At 40.4% G+C, this 23,278-nt stretch overlaps 1 protein-coding gene across 1 annotated transcript; it reads right to left on the reverse strand.

The window, feature by feature from the left end:
• Nucleotides 1–1,178: 1,178 nt before the first annotated feature.
• MYCT1 (MYC target 1) lies at nt 1,179–23,278 on the reverse strand. The gene is made up of 2 exons (XM_072857941.1): nt 23,147–23,278; nt 1,179–1,745 (listed from the first exon to the last, which is right to left on the reverse strand). The coding sequence occupies exons 1-2, from the start codon at nt 23,199–23,201 to the stop codon at nt 1,213–1,215; spliced, it is 588 nt and encodes a 195-aa protein (XP_072714042.1). The 5' UTR covers nt 23,202–23,278; the 3' UTR covers nt 1,179–1,212.

The following is a 23,278-nucleotide window of genomic DNA, read 5'->3' on the forward strand; positions in this document are numbered from 1 at the left end:
GAAACTGATACAATAAGACTTAAATCAGGCCCCATTTGTCTGTGCTATTTCCAAATCCTGGACTTCTCTCACATCAGTGCAATTAGACTCTACTAAGACAGGGGTTAGCTTGACATGATACACATATAAAAGTCAAGAATATATGCTAACCTCAACTAAATATTCCATCTTTATCTTCATATTCCAACTAATTGTACAATCCCAGTATTCAGCCATAGATGTCTAAAATCTTGCTTTAGCAAAAGACAAGATTTCAGTGAATAATTTGCCAGGAAGAATTAAATGTTGGTATAATTCGAGAAAAACAATTTGAAATAAGGAAATGAGTAATCCCATAGCAAAACAGGAAACTTAATTAAAAAAATAGTTGTCATTCATGCTGCTTATCTTGATAACCAGAACTAGAAAAATGAAACATGAGGAGTTCTGCTCCCATACAGCCTTACTGGGTATTAAAATGTGACTACCTGTTCTGCTGGCTGCAGACAAAATTCTTCATAATTGTTACCATGCATTTAGTATGTTGTTTGAAACTTCTCTCTGCATGAAGCTTCATATACTTCAACATTTTTCCCACACTGTGGGGAATTTTATACAAGCAGCCCTAACATGGAGTCTTAAGATCCTCTACTATCAGCAGAACAGGATGCCTATGACCACAGCCAGGACTGTGACATTAAATCCTTTACGAGGTCTGTGTCTAAGGTTCCTCAAACAGAAGCTGTTCTGTGGTTATAGGAAGAAGGTGGGTAATGGGAGGTGTTCTCTGAAAATTTAACATCCTTGAGAAAATACGTAAACCCAGAACTTCTTTTTTTTTAAGAAACAGAATAGTGAAATTTGCAGAAATGTGTATATCAGAAATTCCTAACATGATCTGTTTCTTCAAGAAATGGTCCTTTTTTTTATGTGGCAGCATCTTCTTTCTTCTAGAGTAAAGATACGATGGTTACAATTAAAGATGCAACACTATAAATATGCAAGCATATGGCAGAACAGTAAATTAGAGCCAGCAGTGCAAAGAGAAATGACCCCTTGGACAGTGGGATATTGCGCTCTAAGAAATCGCTGCTACCCGCTTCTTGGCAATGTATGTCCCCTCCGCAACGGCAGCTGGAGACTTCTCAGAGATCTTCATCACGCACAGAAAATTGTTGAGATGATTGAGGTTCCTCCTAAAATGCACATGTGTGTTTGCAGCAAGGACCTAGCTCAGGAGTCTGGGAAAGCTTTTATGATGGTTTCATAGGCGGGAGGGGGGGTTTGTGTGGAGTGGCAGATGCGGAGGCTGTTGTTAGACCAGTGGAATTCGGGTCGACTTAAGCTGTTGGTGGTGCTTCCCACAAGGGTTGTGGTGGTATTTGTGGGAGTGAGAGTGATCAGCTGACTGTTCGTCTCCACAGGGAGGGGAGGACACTGCAGGAAAGGGTGGAAGGTGGACGCGCGGAAGCTTGACTTCCTGGGGAAAGAGTTGGCTTGCTCCAAGGAGGCTTGCCGCTGGAAGGTGAGGCTGGCCAGGCTGAGGTTGCTCCGACGTTCACAGCTGCTGTTGCGGTAAAATCCAGTCCTGCCAGTAGTGTTGCCATGGGAGGAGGGTCTGGACCGACGGCTGAAGGCTGAGGAGCTCCCCTGGGAAATGTGGGCGCTAGCTCTGCGACGGGACAAGCAAGTGAACAACGCCCAGATGATCCCTCCAATCACCAGTCCAACCACCATGGACACTGTGAAGGCTATTGTTATCTGCTCTGAAATACAGCAAAAATACACAGCAAAGTTATTTCATTAACTCCGAAGGATTTTCCTGCCAGAAAATGAATTGAAGATGCCAGCCTCCTTAAAAGATGAACAAACCCTAAGATCTTTGTATGTAATACATGAACTTTACGACACAAACACAGCAGTTCAGATTGCTCTCACTATATGGTGTTTTTTCTTTAATTTGCATAATTCAACAACATCCAGAAAGTAGCTTGCATTTAATACCAGTTTCCGTACCAATGCAAGGGAAAAGTCGTTAGTCACTCCCAGAATCAGCCACCCACCAGCCCCAAGGTGTGTTATAAAACTGCCAAGCATTTGCTTCTGTGGAGGTGTGGATTTATGCAGACTTGTCGTTCTGTTTACAGACATTTATGTTCTATGCGTTAGTGTTTGCAAACTCACCTATACAACAGTGATGTAGTTTCTGCCATGTTCCTAATGGAGTGCGCCTTGTGTTTATTACAACATGAGAACACGTCCCAGCCTTTTACTGCTGAGTAACAGATACTTTAAATCCTCATAGTAATTAATGTAAATTACTATATCCTAAATGATTATGGTTAGAGATAACCATTAGTAATACTAAGTCTTTTGAATATTTCCCATCCCCAATGCCCAATTTAAAGATGCATTAATCTGCCATTAAGAAAAGTACATTTCTAGTTCTTTTATAAATGCTTTCAAGAATTAAGAGATCTGAAAACAAAAAAGAGCATGGCTAGGATTGTTTTCTCCCCCACATGGTTTCACAGTGTGGAGGAATAAGATTTTTTTCCTTGTGTATTTCTAAGAGTAGGACAGTTACTTCAGAAAACTTCACTTACTTTTGAAACTGAGCACCAGCTTTATTGCTGTTCTCAAAAGTTCGGAAATACATTTGTAATCCTGGATAAGGCCTGAAATTAATGCAAAGATCCTTTATAGATACCCCCAAAATTCAAGAAGGGATTGGATCTCAAACAAGAAGGAACACTATATTGACTACTGGTGGAGCAAAGAGGGAATAAGTGAAAAAGAGCCATGGGACAGCTTGAAACATGTTTGTTCTGTCTGTGCTGTGTTATCATGTTTGTGAAGCATTTCTGTTAAAAAGGAAATTGTATTCATTCGATAGAGAAAGGCGAGTAACTCCTATAGCGTACAGAAGCACAGGCCAGCTAACGCTGTGCCTGGCTGAGCACCGTAATAGAAGGTAGTAACTCCAGGCCGGGGATGCAGATGTTAGAGCCTAAAAAGGGCAAGATGAGACTAGGTTCAAAATTTTCTTGCAGGGTAACAGATGTTAAGGAGTTTCCCCTGAATTTATGGTGCTGCACAAACAGTCGTTTCCAGAATCCAAAATAATGACACCGGGTCTGAGCTGTGGGAATTAGCCAAAGCAGGTGCTGGAGAGGCAAAGAGAGCGAGTGGCCCGAGGGACAGCTATGGAGAGTAGCCAGCACACAGCGGAGGGAGAGGAGAGGAGCCAGGCACAGCCAGCGGGACCAGCTTGCAGGGAGAGGCATCCCAGTATGCACCAAGAGATACCTTTGCTTAAGTCAGGCCTCGGTGTCTAGCAAGGCTTAAACTTAGGGCAGGTCACTGCAGGAGGGGGAAAGCAAACATTTGCTTTCCTTCCAGCAGGGGAGATGTAAATGATTATTGGTATAATTGCACTTTAAGAATTAGTTATTCTTACCTTCCTTATCTACCCTCTTACTTTTCTCCCTTCGGTGAGGAATTGTTAGCTATGTGATTCACACTTGCAGTTGGGGAAAATTAGCTCCTTGAGCACCAGAAAGTTTAGCATAAAATTTTTGCAGGTTTCTGGGTGGGGACTCCAAGCAGCATTATATTTGAACCCAGCCCTTGCTGCTGCCCATCAAACCCTGTGAGAGAGGCAGTATATTTACCCTACATGCCTTTGCAGGTGTGGTTCTAGACAGGACCAACTTTATAATGAATTACCGACATCACCGTGAATCTCCTACCCTATAAGTTTATTCACTTTATATTTTTCAGGGTAGACTTGAAATTCCATGAGTCCAGAAAATTTAAGCTCTAATTAAGCCACTGATATTTTGGATGGCTATACATCCTATTGTTGTTGCTTGTAACCTTAGCTTTCAGATAGCCTTCTAACCATTATCCTTTTCAAATGGGAAAATAAAGCAAAGACTGGAGAGGATAAAGCATGGGATATTGCTGCAGAGCACTGCTCCCTTTTGGGACTGCTTTGTTGTCCTTTTGTTCAGAGGCAGACTAGACTTGACCCTAAAATATAATTTTTCTTTAAGCCCTCATTTTTACAAGTAAGAAACTCTTGACTGGGGACGCTAAAGTCAAAGGGTGTTTGTCTGGTCTGCTTTTTGCAAGAACCCACAGGCAGCATCCTGCGCTGCAACTCCTGGCTGCAGATCAGAGCTCCATCACCCTAAGCAGCCTTCTGACAAACTCATCATGATTCTGCCCTTTATAAAATATCTTCAGAGACACAGCAGGCCTTATTGTGTCCCTTTTGGTCAGGAACAGCCTATTAAGTCATTTTAATGGATTTAATACATTCTGTTACTGCAAGTTCCTACTCATACTCCTGAAAGTGGGATGGGAGAGCCAGGACTTGGCCACCTCCAGCTGAGTAAATCCCAGGGAGTGTCCTAAAGACAGCACTTCCCAAGCACTAGAGCTGCAGTCTGAGGACCCCTACTGCTGTCTTTGCGTGGCTATGGGAAAGTGGAGCAAGAACTAATCCTTTCTTAGGCTGATTTCTCTTGCCCCTCGGCTGGAATGCCAGTTATGTTATTATATTTTGAGACTGCCAAGGGATCCCCCAGGCAGAGGGTTCCATGCTGCCACCTGGTATCCCTGCTCCTGTTTGGGATCTCAGCCCCAGCAGGGAGGAGGAGGAGAAGGGGATCTCTGCGGGGCTTGAGTGTAAGCAGATGCACAGCAAGCCACACAAGTGTACCTGGCTCTGGGGTTGCCATGCACCGTGGTGAGGATTTGTCCTTGCATCCCTCTTGCCATAATTTTCACCACCTGCACAATCAAATCAGCATTTCACACTGTTAAAAGCAGATGAGGGAATTGACAAAAGTATCGAGTGCAGCTCTTCAGTCCTTCCCACGTGCTGTTCCCCTGTGCTGGAGGTACAGCACAAACAATTATCCCTTTGGATAATGTCTTCATTTTCTTTAACTTATTTGATTCTTTTATTTTTCTACCTCTATATATGAATGTAAAAATAGAGGGTCAAATTATTCCCTGGGGAAACTCAGCTGAGCTTACACTGACTATTGCAGTTGCCATCTAGTACCCCAAATGCTTTCATTTTGATTTGGACCTACATTTAAGCCTTCTGCTTCTTATTATAGAAATATCACTAGACCCATTGGTTACAGACACTTTATTCTTTCTATTCCCAGACTCTCCCTGACTTCAGTGGGAACTGTGGGTCACACTAATAGGCTGAACTTGCTTTTTGTTGACTCCCTACAGAGGATGAATTTCACTGAAATGTAATTCCGTTCTAAAAACTTATGTTGAAGAATTGTAAATCTATGCCCATTGATTTCCTCTTTAGAACGTCCAGCGATCACAGCCCTAAAGTACATTGGAGAAAATACTACCAAACAGAGAAAAAGATCAAAGACAGAGCAGGTCTTGCTGCACCTGGGATTTTGAGGGGAACAGCTGGCTTTCACAGACTTGTTTTTCTCTTCCTTAATCTGGGCAGTGCCAGGGCAGAACTAGCCTTTCAGGAGAGTCAGAGCAATACTGACACGAAGTGTCTCCCAAGGAGCCATTATAATATCTTACGGTTTCCTGAGAGCTGTGCATGTCATTCTGTCCTCTGCTTTTAAGGAAAAGAAAAACAATTTGGGGATAAAGTAGGAATGCTGACAATAACAATAACTCCCCAGGTGCCGGTCCCCTAAATATGTTTTGATCTGTATCTTTCTCAGGCTGCTCACACTGCCTGCTTTATTTGATTATGCCATAACTGAAAAGATTTGATACCCCGTCTCAGGCAATGTTCTCCCCTCTCACCTCTGACACCAGCTGAGGTGAAGGACAAAGGTTTTTTTCAACAACGCAGGACAGACTTTGAGGTACAAAGCCAGAAATAAAAGGATATAAGGAAACAAAGCAACTGAATATCTTAGCTACATTACCTTTCTTATCTATGGTACTTGCAGTGTGTCCATGCCAAAAAGGTTGGAATTTCAGAATCCACAGTAACACCCATGACTTCTGGAGGTTACCCCCAGATTTGAATACCAAGCCAGCATGTGTCTGTCAGCCCAACATCTATCCAGATCAAGCAATTCCTTCTGAAGTCTCTCTATTCCCTCCTTCCTGATTTCTGCATGCAGTGTTAAGCAAATGCAGTGCTACAGGTTTGTACAGGGGATTATCGCCTCTGTTATGCAAAGCTTTTTCTTGGTTGTTGCATCTTTCTTTAAGGCTTTTATAACTTTCCATGAACTGTATATATGAAGTGTTAGTATATATCCTATCAAGTTGATAGTCTCTAGCAAGTCCTTAAAACTCTATAGAATCCATACAGGAGAAATTTGGACATGTTATTAGTAAAGACGATAGACTGGCTGATAAGGTGCTTTTCCTAGTTATGGCCCTGAAACAAATTCTTCCCATCCAGCCTAGACATCAGCAGCAAGGCCAACCAAAGGGGGCTTATACCAATCTGTGAGGCATCTGAGAAGTGGACTACGTTCTCTCCTTCATCACCTTGGGGTATACTTCACAAAAAATTAGCAACACAGTCCCTACCTAGACTTGTCGGTTCCTGGATCAACCAAACTCTTCATAAAATAGATTTGCTTTTTGAGATGGAGGATCCTGCCTCTATCATGGAGCTTAGCAGGATCCTTGGAGACATACTCAGGTCAGTCTCCTATTTCTGCAAGGCTTTCATTTTCATTTCATGTGCACAGACCACATCAGATAGCAAGACATCCCTTTGAATTAAAAACATGTTTGCATTGAGGATTCATTTGAATTTCCCTCTGGATTTTGTTCCACTAGAATGTAAGAGTTTTCCCAAGGAATCTCCCTCTTGCCCTCAGGTCTGGTTGCAATGGGCTGGAAATCCTCAGGATTTCCTGGGACTCCTTGGGAAACTCAGGAAATCCTTGGGACTTGCATCTTTCCTGTAGCCTTATGATAAATTCCCCAAGGTGTAAAGTTAAGGTGGGCACAAGATCTTCCTTGCCTCATGCTCACAAATACATATATTTGTAAACTTTCAGCTGGCCAAGTATATGAAGGGGTAGTAGTACCTTCCAAATCATGTAAGTAGCAGCTTCAATGAGAGCATCTCAGAGCAAGAACCAGGGCGGGGAAGGGGAAGAGGGGACAAAGTACTGAATACAAAGGAAAGAGAAATGGATAAGCATCTTTTAGTCAGGCTGTGCACATGTGACTTGAATTTAAACTTCATCTTTGCCAATAATAGCTAATAAAGAACCAGTTACCTTTCCAAGCATCTGTTCTGCTCATGCTATTGCTAAGCACAAGGAGGCAGAAAACACCCATAGGGTGAGATGATAGCTACGCATTTGATTTGATTTCTAGTGGGTGACTTTCAAATATTACAATATTCTTTATGTTTTGGAGCTGCAAATTTTTTGTTATTGCTTTATTAAAAGAGAAATAATTAAGTAGTTTTATCTTAAAGTTATTAGAAGTGGTAAGGTCAGTCAAGAATGGCATTGTTCAGCATGCAAACTCAGCTTGCTATGGAGATGTTTTACTCATATTATGTTAGAGCAAGATTCTGTTCATTTACTTCAGCAACTGAAAGTAATTTTCCGATTTTACTTTTCTTTCACTTGCCGAAAACTAGCATAAAGCATCGTGCACCTGACATGCAAACTTATTCCATGTGCGCTCCAGCCAGCTTCTATGCAGAACGTACAAGCTCATTGATTTCAGCTGTATTACCAATGAGAAGTATCAGAACATACCACCATGTTGTAAAGTGGAAAAGAGCTATTTTTATAATTTCCATTCAAATTTTAGAATTGTAAATGTATTTCCATTTTAATTCTTTCCTTCTCACATTTTTGTGAGCTCTCTTTCCTTTATACCATGTCATATGCCAGTGACTCAAAACTTGTCCAAGTAAGTAAGCATTCCTCCCCCTACGTGCACACATGCTTGCTCACACACACATTGCCTTGTCCCAAAGCTGAAAAGCCTTGACAACTGGTAGAGGATTTGATCTCAGACATGGAGAAATTCAGCTCAGCCTCTGTCTCACCCTATATTTTTTCCTGAAATGAAAGCTCAGTGACCAAATCTGGCATAAAAACCATACAAACCAGTATGGGAATTCATACCTGAACATTGCACAGCTTAGCGTAGAGCACCAGCTAGTGTATTAAAGTATGAATTGCATTTACAGATGACGAATCTAATAACCTGACTAGTAAGAATGGTTCAGATACTGTTTTACAGGAGTCTCGGTGCCTCAGGTTTCAAGTGAAGTTCAGGTAAGTCATCAGTGGATATTCATAACACAGCCTCATTTGTGCAAAACCAGAGAGGAGCAGCCAGGGTCCATCAAAGTCTGAACAAACTTATAGCATCTTCCTACCTCTGTAGCAAATGTACATCTCTAAGCCAGACAGGCTGCAGCTACTCCTCCTCATGCATCCCAGGCAGCAAGTTTGGAAAGGAAGAATACCCTCGGCCCAGAGAGCCTCCACTTTTTCCCACCACAGAAGGTTTGAAGTGATTTGAACTACTTGAAATTTTATGCCAGTTCTACCAACTCCAAGAAAACTTAGTTTAAAACTGGGGCTGGTATCAGTAGCCAAATCCTGTGCTGCTGTTTTCATGCTGAGTTCAAAAAAAGCAATTTCACTGTATCTGACAAGTGTTGACATAACTGTCTTGCCAATTTTTGTCACTAATTGTATTAGCAAAACAGCCTCTCATTAATCATTTGTAGGCAGTCCATGACTCAGTTGGGTGGGCAAATCAGTTGCTGTGTAATATCAACCAGCTGTGATCTTAGTCATGGCAGAAGTTTAAGAAAGGTCACACAAGGCTCTTGTGGAAAGAGTGAGAGCAACGGGCTACAGCACAAGGTGGTTCAGGTAGTTGTGACATCCAGAAAACAAACAGACGAGGATGGTGGCATCTGGAAAACAGAATCTGTGGGGAAAAAAAGGTGAAAGAAAAGCAGAATGTGCAGGACATGAGAACTAATAAACAAAATAAGTAAGATAGCCTGTCAGAAATGTCAGTGCTCTGCATTCAGACACAGCTTGCTAGAGGGATGTTTTATTCGGCCTGTGCTAGTGCGAGAGTCTTTTCTGCAGCAACAGAGAGTAATTCTCCCACTTCACCTAATAACTAAACAGTTATTTTTATGTCCACTGCAGATAAAACAAAAAGTACTGGGTTTAAAATAGAGCAAAGGAAATTTAAAAATGTGTTTCTATCCATGAGGACAGGTAAGAACTAGACTAGATAGTCCAGGTAGGTGGTGCATCTACCCCCATTAAAGATTTTAAAAACCAGTATCAGTCAAGCAGTGTTGTAATATAGTTAATCCTGTCTTGAAAAAAAGAAGGTAGAACAGATGACAGCTCAAGGTCCATACTGACGTTATTTTGTGCAGTTTCTAAGACTGTCTTCGATCAGGTAAGCAAATAGGCTGCAGAAGCGTCTGAAAAATTATTAAGTAAATGACAAGATTAAAAAAATGCAGTCTGTGCCCTTGGATTAGTTCTCCGCTTGAAATGTAGAGGGGACGGCTGTTTATTAGAGGGTTAACTTAACAAACGAGCAACCTACCTAGGAACAAGATTGCCCTCTGCTGGAAATTTATGCTGAAAATCTAAACAATACATAAACCACCTTAATTCTAAGAAAATAGGCTGTCAGAAAAAGCTAACAAGAAGCATTCCAACAAAAGATTATAGAAACGTTACCAGTACCTCAAAACTTAGAAAAGCTCTGAATTGGATTGCCATAAACACTTAGGACTAGCATTTTGCAGAGGCTTTGAAAGTAAGGTAAGGCTGAGGCACAGCAAAAGTGTTCAGAAGCTCAATGAAGTAAAGCTTGTACAGTTTTGTGGCTTCGTAGAAATGTCTGTGCTGATGGAGAAGCATGAGGCTAAGTTTGTTCTTAAATTCATATTTCTTGCCGTCCACAGTGATGTCCAGGATGATCTCCACGCACCAGAGTACATTTGCTTTGTTTACTAATACCATAATTTGTTGTGATAAAAAGCCGGAAGAGTCGAATATGCCATCTCAATATCCCACAAACCAACTCAGAGTTAATGATGTTCCCTTGATATTACTGTCAGTTGATTTTTACTGGAATAATAAATAAAGAGTAATTGTAATACTGAGAAGGAAACATCTAAGACAGAGATGTCAGCATGTTTAATTTAATGCCTTTGGCATAACTATATAAAACAAAGCAAAGATTCCTTTATGCAGACAGAGATAGAAACTTTGTTACCGCATGGTTTCATTATGATTCCTAATGCATTACAAAGACAGTAATATAATTTTGATTTTTTCCTTATGTGCAGCAAACAATCCCCTGGCAAGGCATTCTTACCAACCTCACAAAACCAGAGCATAGGCCTAAGCTATATGGGCTCTGCATGAACCTAAATCAAACAGTAAATTACAATTTGCCACAGTGCAATATGGCATTATAGTTATTACTTAATTGGTAAGATTATTTTACAGACCCTGAGAATAAAATAATTTCCTATATGAAAAGAGCATGAGTGACTGGAGTGAAAACTTAAAATTAAGTAGGATTTCCTAAAATTCTTAAAAATAAGGAGGAAATACCAAAGTACATGTGCTACATCTAAGAAAACAGAAGACATCCAGGATTGGAACAAAGCACAAGGTTTTTCAGGTTACTGGGAAGACTGTAGGGTAAGGAACACATTGAAATCATCCTTAGTCCCACCACAGCAATTCTGTTGTCTGTGGTCTGAGAAGAGCCTGCCTGACCCAGATACAGCTTCAGGTGGAGCTTGCTGTGAGAACCCACAAAAGGCCAAGAAGTATTTATACTGAAAGTCCAAGTTTTATCAGAATATAAAGTAGAATATTTTAAAAGAGAGAAAACTCAGAGTGACAAGGCACACTCTGAGTACCTTGAGATACTAGGTATACCAGAAATAAAGACCGCATTTCAGCCTGCGCAGTACATCCTATAAACAGTGGTTCTCAATGCGGTGCTTTTCGGAAGTGCGGCAACCTCCGCACATTTGCCTCTGGGTCTCAAGTGTCTCTTTCCGTCACCCGACAGGCAGGACATTGTTTCTGCTCCTTGCCCTTAGCTGTGCAATCTCTCTCCCTCTCCCCCTGCAACCTGCTCAGCTGCTTCCCAGGAGAGGAGCAATCTCCCCTTCCCAGTTCCATTCCTCTTACTCTCCATTTTAAATGTACATCATGTATTAACATCGACAAAATGAATGAAACAGATATGTACAACATAGTGTCTTGGCAGACGCTGGAGGAAATCTACTGGGGCCCAAAACTGTAAAGTTTCTCAGAAACAGTCTCTTCTCACTCAGAAATATACTGCCTTTGAAATAGTGCCACAGAGTATTCTGCTGATGGGTCTAACTTGTGTATTGCTTGTTCAAAAATAGCCATCAATGAAAATAGTGTTTAGTGTTCTATTTAGAGTCTCATTATTTTTTGAGATTGCTAAAACTAGGGCCTTCTTCAGGTGAAAACTAAGAAAGTTGTACAAAGTTGAAGAATGGGAGGAAGAGGAGCTGTTTGTGAACTTCACTGAATCCTGATCGAAAGTATCCAATAAACAAGTATTCAAGGAGCAGGAAGAGGGATCTGTATTTAAATCAGATTTTCCTGCTTTTTTCACTGCAGTAATACCTGAGCTACATCCAGTAATGCAAAAAGTCTCCTGCTACATTTATCTTCCTTGGGGAACAGGTATAATAGTGAACAATTTGAGAATACAGAAGTATGTTCATATGTGGTAGTACTGTACTCTTCAATTCGTTATCTGCAGTTCAGAAATTTGAGCTTTCTTTCCCCCAGTACTTCCTGTGTGACCATCAATCAGTTTCAGAGATTTCTCTTGTAGCAAATATGGCTATGAATATCTGTTTCAGTGTGGGTTAGGAGACCTAATTAAGTAATATTCACAAGAATCTGTGCAACCACAAGTTGATAATTGCTGGTATAATTTCTAAGTCAGATGATTACTGATCTAGAGTATTAGTCAACTCTTGATGACCTACGACAGATGATCCAGGCTGGAGACTCAGTGTGAAGTGGGACATTGGTGCTTGTCCCACACGAGCCAGTGGTGTTTGGGAGGTTGTATTCCACCAGACTGGTCCAGGTCCTACTTGCCTAGAGACTCCTGCTCTTCTCAATCAACAGAGCCATCAATGGTCTCCTTCTTCATTTATACTCTGCCTGTGTAACTTATGCACCTTCCACAGAAGCCTTGTGTCTGCTTGGTTGGCTCATCCTTCCATTACCCTGGATAACTGAGAGATGGCATCAATATAACGTAATTTTTTAAAGCAAAGGGTTTAAAATTAACATATGTCAGCTAAATGGCCAAATAAGCCATAAGTGTGTGTTAAGAGGCTGGATTGTGAATTCAAATGTCTGAAACAGGGAATTAATTTTCTTCTGCAAATAAGATGCCAGAGAACGAAGGCAGAGGCCTCTGCTGAGAAGCAGAAACTGCCCTGGCTGTTCACTTCAGCAAGCATGTGTCAGAGCCCAAGGAAGTTTTTGCATTGCATTGAACCGACTATTTTTTTCTCCCTCAATTATTTTGCTGAAAATTTCCTAGACATTATTTCATAACAGTGCTGTACATATTTGTATTGTTGATGGAGTTTTGGTTGAGGTTATTTAACAGATAAATCTTAAGTTACTATCATCCCATTTTCAATACCTGAAAATCAAACTCACATAAGTCCCTTTTCTGTCTCCTCGAGTAGAAGGGGAATAAATTATGTTAGGAGAATAATTTAGGATTGCTTGGTGCAAACTTAACTACTATACAATAGGCTTCAAAAATCTAAATAATTACCTTTTATTAAGTTTGTATAGGAAGTGAAACTTCTACCTTGAAAAGCAGGAAAAAATGAAGTTGTCTATACTAACTGTTATTGATAGTCTTTTCTGATTTTCTTTTTTTTTCCCAGACAAAAGGATAGGGTCAGTCTTGAGTCTTGATTTTACTTTATGCTCTTCTTTTGTGGTTGTGGACATCTCATTCCATCTCCATGCTTCAGATTAATCTTCTGTATAAGGGAGATGGCACTGCTGACAGCCACTCATTTGGCTCACAAAGATTTTTGACTCGTGGTTAAATGAATTGCAATGGTAAAATGGGAAGTTGTGTACAAATACAAAGCATTTTCCTTCAACAGGTTCTACAAGAACTGAGGCAGAACCATTGCACCCATGATGTGCTGAGACTAACACATCTGAATATGAAACCTGCTAGGCTCTAGCAGTTGAGCATGCAGCTAGAGGGGATTTGTCTTGGGGAGAAAGCACAGCACTAAGCTCCTTTTATTATGTGACACATTCACATGCCAACACATTTGCTGGTGTCGTGCTTGGAAGAAATATACTTCATTTCCTAAATACGAGATTTCTGTATTTGGTGGATAAATAAAGAATGATGCTTCTGGCAGCTCATGTGACAACGAGCAGCACCACATACTCAGTTAATACAGTAGGTGAAATTGCCAAAACGTGTATGCGCTGTGTGTTTGATTAATATTTAAATAATACTCTGAAGAAACTTTGCCTCTTCCTTCTACTACTTCAGATCTGTGTCCTTCCTGCTAAAGATGGTTAAGCATTTGATAAATCAATGGCTGTATGGGGGGTGGGGAAAGCAGGAAAGAAGTAGTAATTAGGATGCAACAAAACACAGCCTGAGGATGACAGACTAACTTTAAAAGAATAATTTATGTACAAGGAAGAAACCGTGCTCTGAATAGACAGCGTGCAAGAGTAAGACTGGTCTTTTCTCTTCACGACATAGTTTGTTGCTTTCATCCAGCTACAGTAATACTCTTTTCTTTGGGCTTGCCAGAATAAAGGCAAGGAAAAAAAAAGGTCCCTCATTAATATCTACTTTTATCTCTCTGACACGCCTGCACATAAGATCTTGGAATGGATTTGCATATTTTCTTCCTAAATGTAAGGTCTGACTATTGATATAATCCCCCTTGCTTCAGTAACGGAAGCGATAACTTTCACATGCTTGCCAAATCTTTTACTTAACTGATAGCAAAATAAGCATAAGCATATTAAATTTGGAATAGTTTGATCATTCTGCCCCTTGAGAAGACAGTATATGATTTATCTGATAAATTTTTATGTAGGGTTTATACAAAACAATAGTAGTCTAGTAGCTCATACAAAATGGTATCTCCAAAAGCTAGCTGGAAATAAAACACAGTGTAAGGCTAAGACACAGTTCTGTCTCCTGGAGAAATCAGCGTGGGCAGAGTATGTTTAGATTTGACATAGGACCCTGACTCCTGTCCCTGATGGAGCACAGAGGAAGTGCTGGCTTCCCACAATAGTTTGGCACCAGCATAAGTAGCTTTAGAAGGTGCAGTGCAGCATCTCTTGCCTGGCTGCTTCAGGCTCTCTGTAGCAATACTGGAAGACAATGAAGCACACAGACCCAGCCGCTCCAGCAAACAGTACTGCCACGTGCATAAGAAATCCAGCTGAAAAGCTGCATACAAATCAGCCCTTCTCAAACACAGCTGAGGGGGAACAGAGACATGGTATATCCTGAAGCTGAGAGGGGGAAGATGAGCAATGCCTTCCGTTTTAATTACATCACAAGTCATGGATTTATTCTTAATTTGGTATAAGAATATTTCTGGAGGGCTTCAGAGGAGGAGCCAGGGACCCTGAGTGTTACAGAGGAATGAGATTCATTGCTGTCATGTTGCCACTGAAGGGCTGATGTTCAAACACAGTTGCTGTCATTGCTAATGCCTCACCATCCAATGCTATCTTTTATCTTCCTTCAGTTAAACCCACACCCCGTTGCCTTTCCTCTCAGTGTTAGCACTATTTATATGAAAGCTGTGTCCTGTTTGAGTCACTGGCCCAGGCTGCTCTGCTGCTGCCTTGTGATGCATCCTGAGCCAGCTCACACTGTGGTCAGGGGAGCTGGAAATGGGAAGATCTTCTGGTGACCTTGACCTAGTAGATAGGACAATAACCCTCTTCCTTGTAGAGATCTTAACAGGTTCAGGCAGAGGAAAGGTGGCACGTGTGGGTCTCCCTTGCCCCAGCAGTCCTCTAGCTACCATGATCATTATCAAAATTATGTGGAATACTTAAATCAGCTCCTGACCACTTGAGCACTTGAGAAGTTATTTAGTTATGTGACATTTTCTACATCTCTATCACAGGATTTTCATGTGGATCAATATCTCATCTGAAGGGGAAAAAAGAGATTGCCATTAGTCGGGGGAAATCTCTGTTGCTTCAGAAGCCATGCAGCAAAAGTTACTCTGATGCTGCTGAGCCTGGGAGGATGCACAATCCTACAGCCCTCTCCAAGAGGTAGGGAAAAAAAAAAAGTCTGTCTCAGTTCCTATACAGGTGAAGCTGAGTTTTACTGGTGTTGCCATTATTTGTTTTTGTCTGTGTACTATGTTCTCAGGGTCTGCCTGAGGTCCCAGCGTGTGGCATTTGTAACAGATAAAAACAAAGCTGGCCCTTGTCCTAAAGACTCTGCTGAGCTGTATAGGATTTTCACAGTCCTGATTTCTGCAAATTCACCATGAATATACATTGCAATTATTCTTTATCAATATGAAAAAAGTTACTCATTCAAGTGAAAATCTTTGGTTAAGTAATCTGGAAATATGGCTTCACTATTAAATTTGTGGCATCATGTGACTTTTCACGGAGAAGCAGGAGGGAGAACTTGTAGGTACACTAGATTTGAGACTGGTAATAAGAAGGGAAACATTTCAAGGGTGCAACTTTATCGTAAAGATCTCATTGTCTTTCATAGTGTTGTTTAAATGTATCATATTTGATATCTGTGTTGTACATCTGCTCCTCAGATAAATGTACTGGAAAAAAATCAGTATGATTACAGGAAGCATTTGCAAAACCAGAACCAGCTTTCTGTCTGATTCTGTGTCACATTTTACTGCATCATCTTTCTCTTGACAACATTCCTACAAAGCAGCACAGGGAAGTTTTCTCTGTTTTTCAAACTGGGACCTGAAATGTGGAGGAACCATCTGTCTTATCTTCCAGAAACCCAACTAAAAATCTGCCTCCCAGTATGCATATTTCCACATATGTCTTTTGGGGGATCCAGCCTGCTCCAAGTTCAAGTTGACCATAGGCAAATAAAACAATTCTAGTTTCTCAGGGAATTTGGGAAGGGTCAATGTATTTTACTCCATGTTAGGATCCCTACCTCAGGAGTCTGAACACATTTTGAAGTTGATAAAAATTTTGTGCAGTGTTGGCAGGTTTCTTGTAGGAGGAGGAGGAGGAGGCTTTATGTCACCATTGCCTTTACTCTACACAGCTACACAGCCACTAAGCCAGGTATGCTTGCAGGTGCATTAGTTGATAAAACTGGGGAAATCTGCAGCCCCAAGGATGTGGTCTGTCCATACCAGATTGACACATACTCTACTTCTTTCTGCACTGTACCTTATCTTATGCAGTCACACCATTCACACAACTAGAAATTTCTCGTACAGACAACATTTTGCACATATTTTAGAGGAATAATGCTCTAATTAGTCCATCTGATCAATAACTTGTGGGCTAAGAAACAAGGAAAAAGTAGTCTCCAAGGCTATATTTTTCCACCAGTTTTCCTAGCCATTTCATGCAGTGAATTCTGAGAGCTTTCTGACTAAAATAAGAAATGCATCCCTCCTTCCTATTTATTATTTTATGTGTTAGACTACATTTATATTGGGTTGTCCAAATTCACATGCCACTGACATATACTAGAACCAATCAGCGAGGGCATTTGGATTATATGCTCTTAAAAAAAAGCTCTTTTTCTACCATCAGTAGATATACTTGGCTCTGAAATGGGAATGAAAGACAAGCTGCTCTTTGTTATTAGAGGTCTTAAGGGTATGGAAAGGTAGCTTTGGAGATGTACAACTTTTGCTTTTTTTAAAGGCTCCAGCTTGAATAAGTAAAGGAGAAAATATTAGTCAGAAGATGGAAGCTTAGGCAAGCAATAAAGAACTAGCAAGGCTCTAGAAAATCTATAATAAGAAACCTGGAAGTATGAGCCATTTATTTGATTGGAAAAGATAGGTGGGGAGCTGGAAGGAGGGTTTTCTCACATACAATTGACTCTCATATTAACTCCATCATGACAGGGATAGAAGTCTGCTCAATGATTTGAGTCCTTTAATATCACACACTATGAGGTAAAGCCCTGAGTTGCAAGTCCTGAGCAATGGATCAGTATCCCTGATGAGCCAGAAGCCAGACTCTGAAATTCAAGTGTTAAGCAAAGAGACCTGTTAAGGTAGTGCGTGATAAAGCACTCCGGGAAGTCTGAGCAGGAAAGTTGTTGCTGTAGACATAGTCAGTGTATGCCAGATGGGGAGATGCAGATTCAGCGTGAAGACTGCATTTTATATATATGGCCGTCTGTGACATGGGAGAGGTATTAGTACAGGCTCCTGGCCGAAGAACTCAGATATATTATTTCAGATATGTTTCACTTCACCAAATCAATATGGATCATCCCTTCCTCTGATAACATTTGCTGGGACCATTCTGCTCCTTTCCCTCTCACTCACCATGTATTGATGAATTTGGCTTGCTTTTAATTTTTATTCTTACTGGGTAATTTTATCTGTTGTTTATATATCATTTTAACTAAATGCAAAAAGGCAATGAGGTTAAAGAAATTCAAAATTAAGAATGTCAGTTATCACTGGAATACAGTTTTCACTTATTGTCCCCAGTAGTACTATGAATGGAGAACTGTTTACTTAGTCATCAAAAACACAGAGCGGTATTTTGGGTCATGGCAACACTCGTATTTGGGCACTAAAAGGCTCTATCCTCATTTTCAGTCTCTGTTTTCTGAAGAGAACAATGTCCTACTGCTTTGGCTAAGCACTGGAAAGAATTATTCCCTCAAACGCTAGAGCAGGACTGCATCATGAGTTTGGAAGAAAGCATTTTGCCTCTCCCTCTCTCTGTTCTCCTGGAGCTGCTTCCAACAACAGGAGCCTGTCAAGTCTGAAGTTGTCTGACTCCAGCAGAATGATTTCAGAAGAAAGAAGCTCACTTGTTCACATCCTATTTCCAAACTTTTGCAGGCATCACTGATCTAACCCAAAGACTGCAGAAAGAGATTATATCTCCTGTGAAGACATTTATTCCTTGTGCTGTGAGCTCTTTATGATGTGTGATATTCTGCCAAGTATTTCACTTCTAAAGTCACTGGCTTTTTCCAAAACACAAAGAAGTGACCAAAAAAGAGACCAACTGCAAGAAAAAATTCCAGCTGATGCAGTGTCTTCAATCACCTTGCTCTACTTTGACTGATTGTCACGAATTAAAATACCAGGAAGAATATGTATGCCAGGGTGAAATTTTCAAAAAGGAGAAAGGGGAATGGAAGAGAAGAAGAAAAATAGCAATTCAGGAAATACAACCTTGAGGTTGATACTGCACCTGAATCCAAGGCTCTAATTTTGTCGTGTTTTCCTCCTACTTTTTTCCACTTCTAACCTGAAGGTTTTCTCTACTAAGAAAAAAATCTGCAGTGGTGTAAAGCATCTATAAGTGGCTGTATGTCACACCTCCACTTCCTCCTATCTGCCAGCAAAGGAATTGCATCTTCAGCTTAATGGAGTCCTCTGCCCTATTAGCAATGCCCAGTCTACCAGCATAAAGGCCCTCTGGGGTAGTCTGGTTTATGCTGTTTTTTTCCAGCCATCAAACTAGGAAGAGTAGTAGCCTGGTAGAAGCTACCACTGCCACATCTGCTGTCAAGTGCTCCAAATTGTAGCCTTTGTGTGTCCCCATCTCCAGCAGGACAGCTGAGGCAGCTCCCAGAGTCTTTGCTGCCTCAAAATCATTTGCTGCTGCTAAAGCGAGACTGGAAGGGTGCAAAGTGTGTGAAGAGGAGCAACGGGAATGAGGAGAGACCACCCAGGGAGCATGCTGGAAATGTGCTGACACAGCCACCACAGTGGAAGCCAACAGGCTTAACCTGGTCACCACACAGGTAGCCAAACGCTTCTTTTCTCACAGGCAAAGAACTAGACTGGATTTGCTGCTGTTGCTTCTACTCTGCCATGGCTACCACCACACCACGAATTTTAATGAGGAGAAGACCAGTGGGTTGAGGGAGAGACAAGGCAAAATTTGACATATTTAAAACCATGAGTGCTTTTGTAGCTTATAAAGTCAAGCGATAATGCTTAAAGTGCAATCTTAAAATGCTGGAAGCCAGCTGATATATGGCATTGTTTCCACACACTGGACAAATAACACCCTGGATTCTGATTAAAGAAAAGAAAAATTGTCCTTAATGTTTTTAAGGTGTTAAATTGTAATGTTGCCTTTTAAAATAGATACTTGAGTAAAACTAGACTGAAGGATAGTCTAGGATCTAAGTTTATGTTGATTAATATCTGCTTACACTTTTTCTCTCTGCTGCTGCCATATTGTTCAAATGTACTATTTAAATTAAATTTCCTGATCTGAAAGTATATCACTATCTGCACTGGAGAAATAGGATTGTCTCGAAGCCATTTAAGTATTTAATTGTGTGTGACTGAAAATGCTTTTAGGAATTACAAGAAATGCACTCCTGGTTAAAATGGAAACAACTTTGCTCCCACTGTTAACTTACAAATCAAAATATACTCAATAAAGACTATATTAAAACAGTGAAAAATGAGATTAGTAGTTGATGGATGGGTACCAAACCCTGAATTTCTCACTCAGCTATGGCCAAACCTCCTTTTGAAACTACCAATTAAAAAAATAATCCAGATTCTCTGTCTACAGTCCCATGTGATACCAACAGTGCTGAAGTTCAGCAGAGGCTGGCTTTAAGTGCTTCTCTTCCTACCTCTGCCAAAGCACCATACTATGGATTCCCACTGCAAGGCAGGGTGACTGGAGATTACATAGCTTCATAGAAGCTGGCACCTGAAAGAGATGAGCTCCTGCATCCTTGCAGTAGCTCAGACAACTTGTCTGAACCAGGCACGTATGTCTGCAGAGACTCTGCTCAACATCTGTAATAGGGAACAGCTCTAGCAAAGTGAGAATCGGAATGCGATTTTGTGCTTGTGACACATTACACAGAGGATATTTGCTGACAGGGCCAGGAGCTCTATCATGAAACTCATGAATTTAAACCAGAAGAGGAAGTTAATATTCCTTTTTTATTTTTTTCCAGCAGAATTGATTTTAGGCCAGCAAAACTACTGTTTTGCTTCTTCTGGTTTACTCTGCTGCATAATTTAGCACTTCAAAAATACTGCAGAATGATGATGGTGAAGACTGAATTCAAAAGAAGAATTCCTGCAAGATCTGCAGCTAAGCATGTTATTGACTCTTTAGGCTGTCACTGATTCTACACTGAGCTTGCAAAAAAGTGTGCTAATTTTCTTTTTATATTATTATTTGTTAAGGTCTTTGCATGACTATATATAGAGGATTTAGACTACTTAGGCAATTCACACAGCATGACTTATTGCAAGGTGTGTATATCTTGTTTTTGTCTACACAGCTTTATTCATGCACACTTCCACTAGCCTGGAGCAGTTGTAAAAAGATGTATATGTGCTCACACATAAATAAGTGGAGAACAGTTTGGTTTCTTCATTGTTTTAAAATTCCTAGAGTCACTTTTAAGATGCTATTATGTGAAGTTACCATTGGAAACTGAACAGCTTTAGAAAACAGGATGCTTGTATATTTTCCAGAGTAGGGAACCAGATGTTAGACAATAGATGGTTTAGAAAATTGTAAGAGATTAAATATCCTTATGAATACTTGCTTTAACAATTTTTACAGCATAGTTTTTTTTCTCACAAAGTTAGTCCCTCTCAGCAAACCTTTGCACACACGTTGAAGTTTACACTTTGGCCGAGTGCATGGGAGCTGCTGAAAAGTCACACATGCATGGAAAAGGATCTGCATCTCTTGGTAATGTATTCAGCAGCACTACAGCACTACATGGTGGGTGGCTTAGAAAAACAGTGAAACAGCTGGTAAGCCATATCCTGAAAAATCATAGTTTCAAGTACTGCATTCTCATTTAATAAAGACCTCAATTTTATTTATGCCTACGATGTGTAGTTTTATTTTTACCTCAGGTCATGCATCTCCAAGGATGTCAGAAAATACAATTCTGTCATTTTAAGTGAAGTTTCCTCACAGTGAGCTTGTGTCAGTCATTGTCTTCTGACACAGACTATATAGTGTCCCTCTCTAGTCTACCACATATGATATACCTACAGGAAAGGAAGAGGAAATGCTATTAACTCTTCTAAAATCTATCAGAAAAATAAGAAAAACCTAAGAGGCATCTCCCCTCCCATTGTGAGGACCATGCAAGCTCCTCACAAAAACCCAAGCTGTGAGGTTCATCTGCTGTCAGAGTGTAAGCAAATGGGAGGTGATCAGGGCTGGGCACAGTATCAGTCCCTGGCAAGCCAGGTGGGCAACGCTGGCAAAAGGAGATGCTGGCCCTGTCAGCAATAAGACAGCTCATGCATGTCCTGCTCTGTGTTGTCAAATGCAGCTCTTGATATTGAAGGACCTGGCTTGGTGCACCTGGAGAAGTACCTTAAATGGAATGACAGAGTAGCAGCAGTACCAGCGGGGCCAGCCGCATGCAATATGCTGTGGAATTTAAATGTTCACTTCTTAGGTACTTTTTTTGACTCTTCATGAAGATGGAGAACACCTTGCCCACAGTCTGAGCAGTATGGTTAATGAATCCTTAGAGTTTCATATAACTTTGCTGTTTCTTGTATATGTTTCCATGACAGTGAAGCAATAATTTACCTCAGAATAAAAGCAAATCTGCAGTAACAAGGGGCAGCACCTTTTACACAAGGACTCTTAAAGTACATGTTGATGAAAGCACTTTCATTTTTGTTCCGAAAGAGCCATTTTAGAATTACATGTAGTTCCACTCTACAAAAATGATAGTTATTCTTCAGAGTCCAGCAGACAATCTCCAGACAAGACACTCTGAAACAGTAATAACAGTATTTTTTCCTCAGTTAATCTGTAAGTATTTTTCAAAGACGTCCAGTATCATTATCCTACTCTTTAGACCCAGACACAAAAATGAAGTGAGTTGCTCATGGCCTCCCAGTAGGAAAATATATGTGTCACTGCAGGAAATGTGGATGGCATTCGACAGATTCTTGCTAAGGAAATTAAGGACATTCTTTAAATCTTCTTGTACGGTTATTTTCCACTCTTTTCCCAGGACACTTCTATGCAACAAAAGTCCTATTTTGCTAATGCATATTATTTTTTGGTTTTAGATAGTGCATACATTCTTGGAGAGGTCATTGTTCAATAGCTATAATATAACAGACAAAACCAGATCATATGATTCACTCTAATGCTACATGCTAATACATGTTCACTTTAAACATAGCGAGCATTGGAGCTTTTTGGAGGGAAAGGTTCTCCACAGCTGTTGCACAGAATCCATTAGGATCCAGTCACTGAATCTAATTACCTTGAATGAATTTCAGTATAACATATACTTCCACCTCACACTCTATACTTTTCAGTTAATGAACCATTCCCAGGTTTGGGTGAAAGAAAACAGTCTTAATGGATAATAATCAAAATATACATTGAGGAAAAAGTAAAGAGAATCTGATCATGAGGCACCACAAAAAATTACAAATAATTTTTCATTCTGGAGGAGTAAGAGTTTATTCCAAAGGTTGCAACACGTTTAGTTTTTGCTATCTCTTTTTCATCAGAAGATGAAACAGATCATGTCTGCCATGCAGGTACATCCATTAAACAGTTGAGAATGTCTACCTGATCTGAAACATACTGAAGTCAATAGCCACCTTTTCAACTGACTTCAGTAATGAACTTTGTCAAACAATCAATTCTGCCCTGGCAGTTCCTGCTGTCTTGATTAGTTTAAAAACATGATAAAACTTTGTCAAAGAAACATTCGGAAAACAATCTTTTGCACTGCAAGAAATACAAAAATCTATTCATCACTTTTTGCTTACAACATGAGGCTTGAAAGTACCTAAATTTATTTTTAAGGCAATCACCAGCGAATCTCAGCATCTACTTTAACGATATTCTAGAAAAAGAACCAAAATCCTTACCCCAAAACTTTGGTGGCCATGTGATTGGTGAGTAAGTACTGTTGTTTCTATCCATAACATCCAAATAACAAATATAGAATGGTTTGTCCACAGAGGAGCACTGGGTTTCTGAACGTTTGAGATTTAGCAGTA

Source organism: Ciconia boyciana, chromosome 3, assembly GCF_034638445.1.
Source record: "Ciconia boyciana chromosome 3, ASM3463844v1, whole genome shotgun sequence".
NCBI lineage: Eukaryota > Metazoa > Chordata > Aves > Ciconiiformes > Ciconiidae > Ciconia > Ciconia boyciana.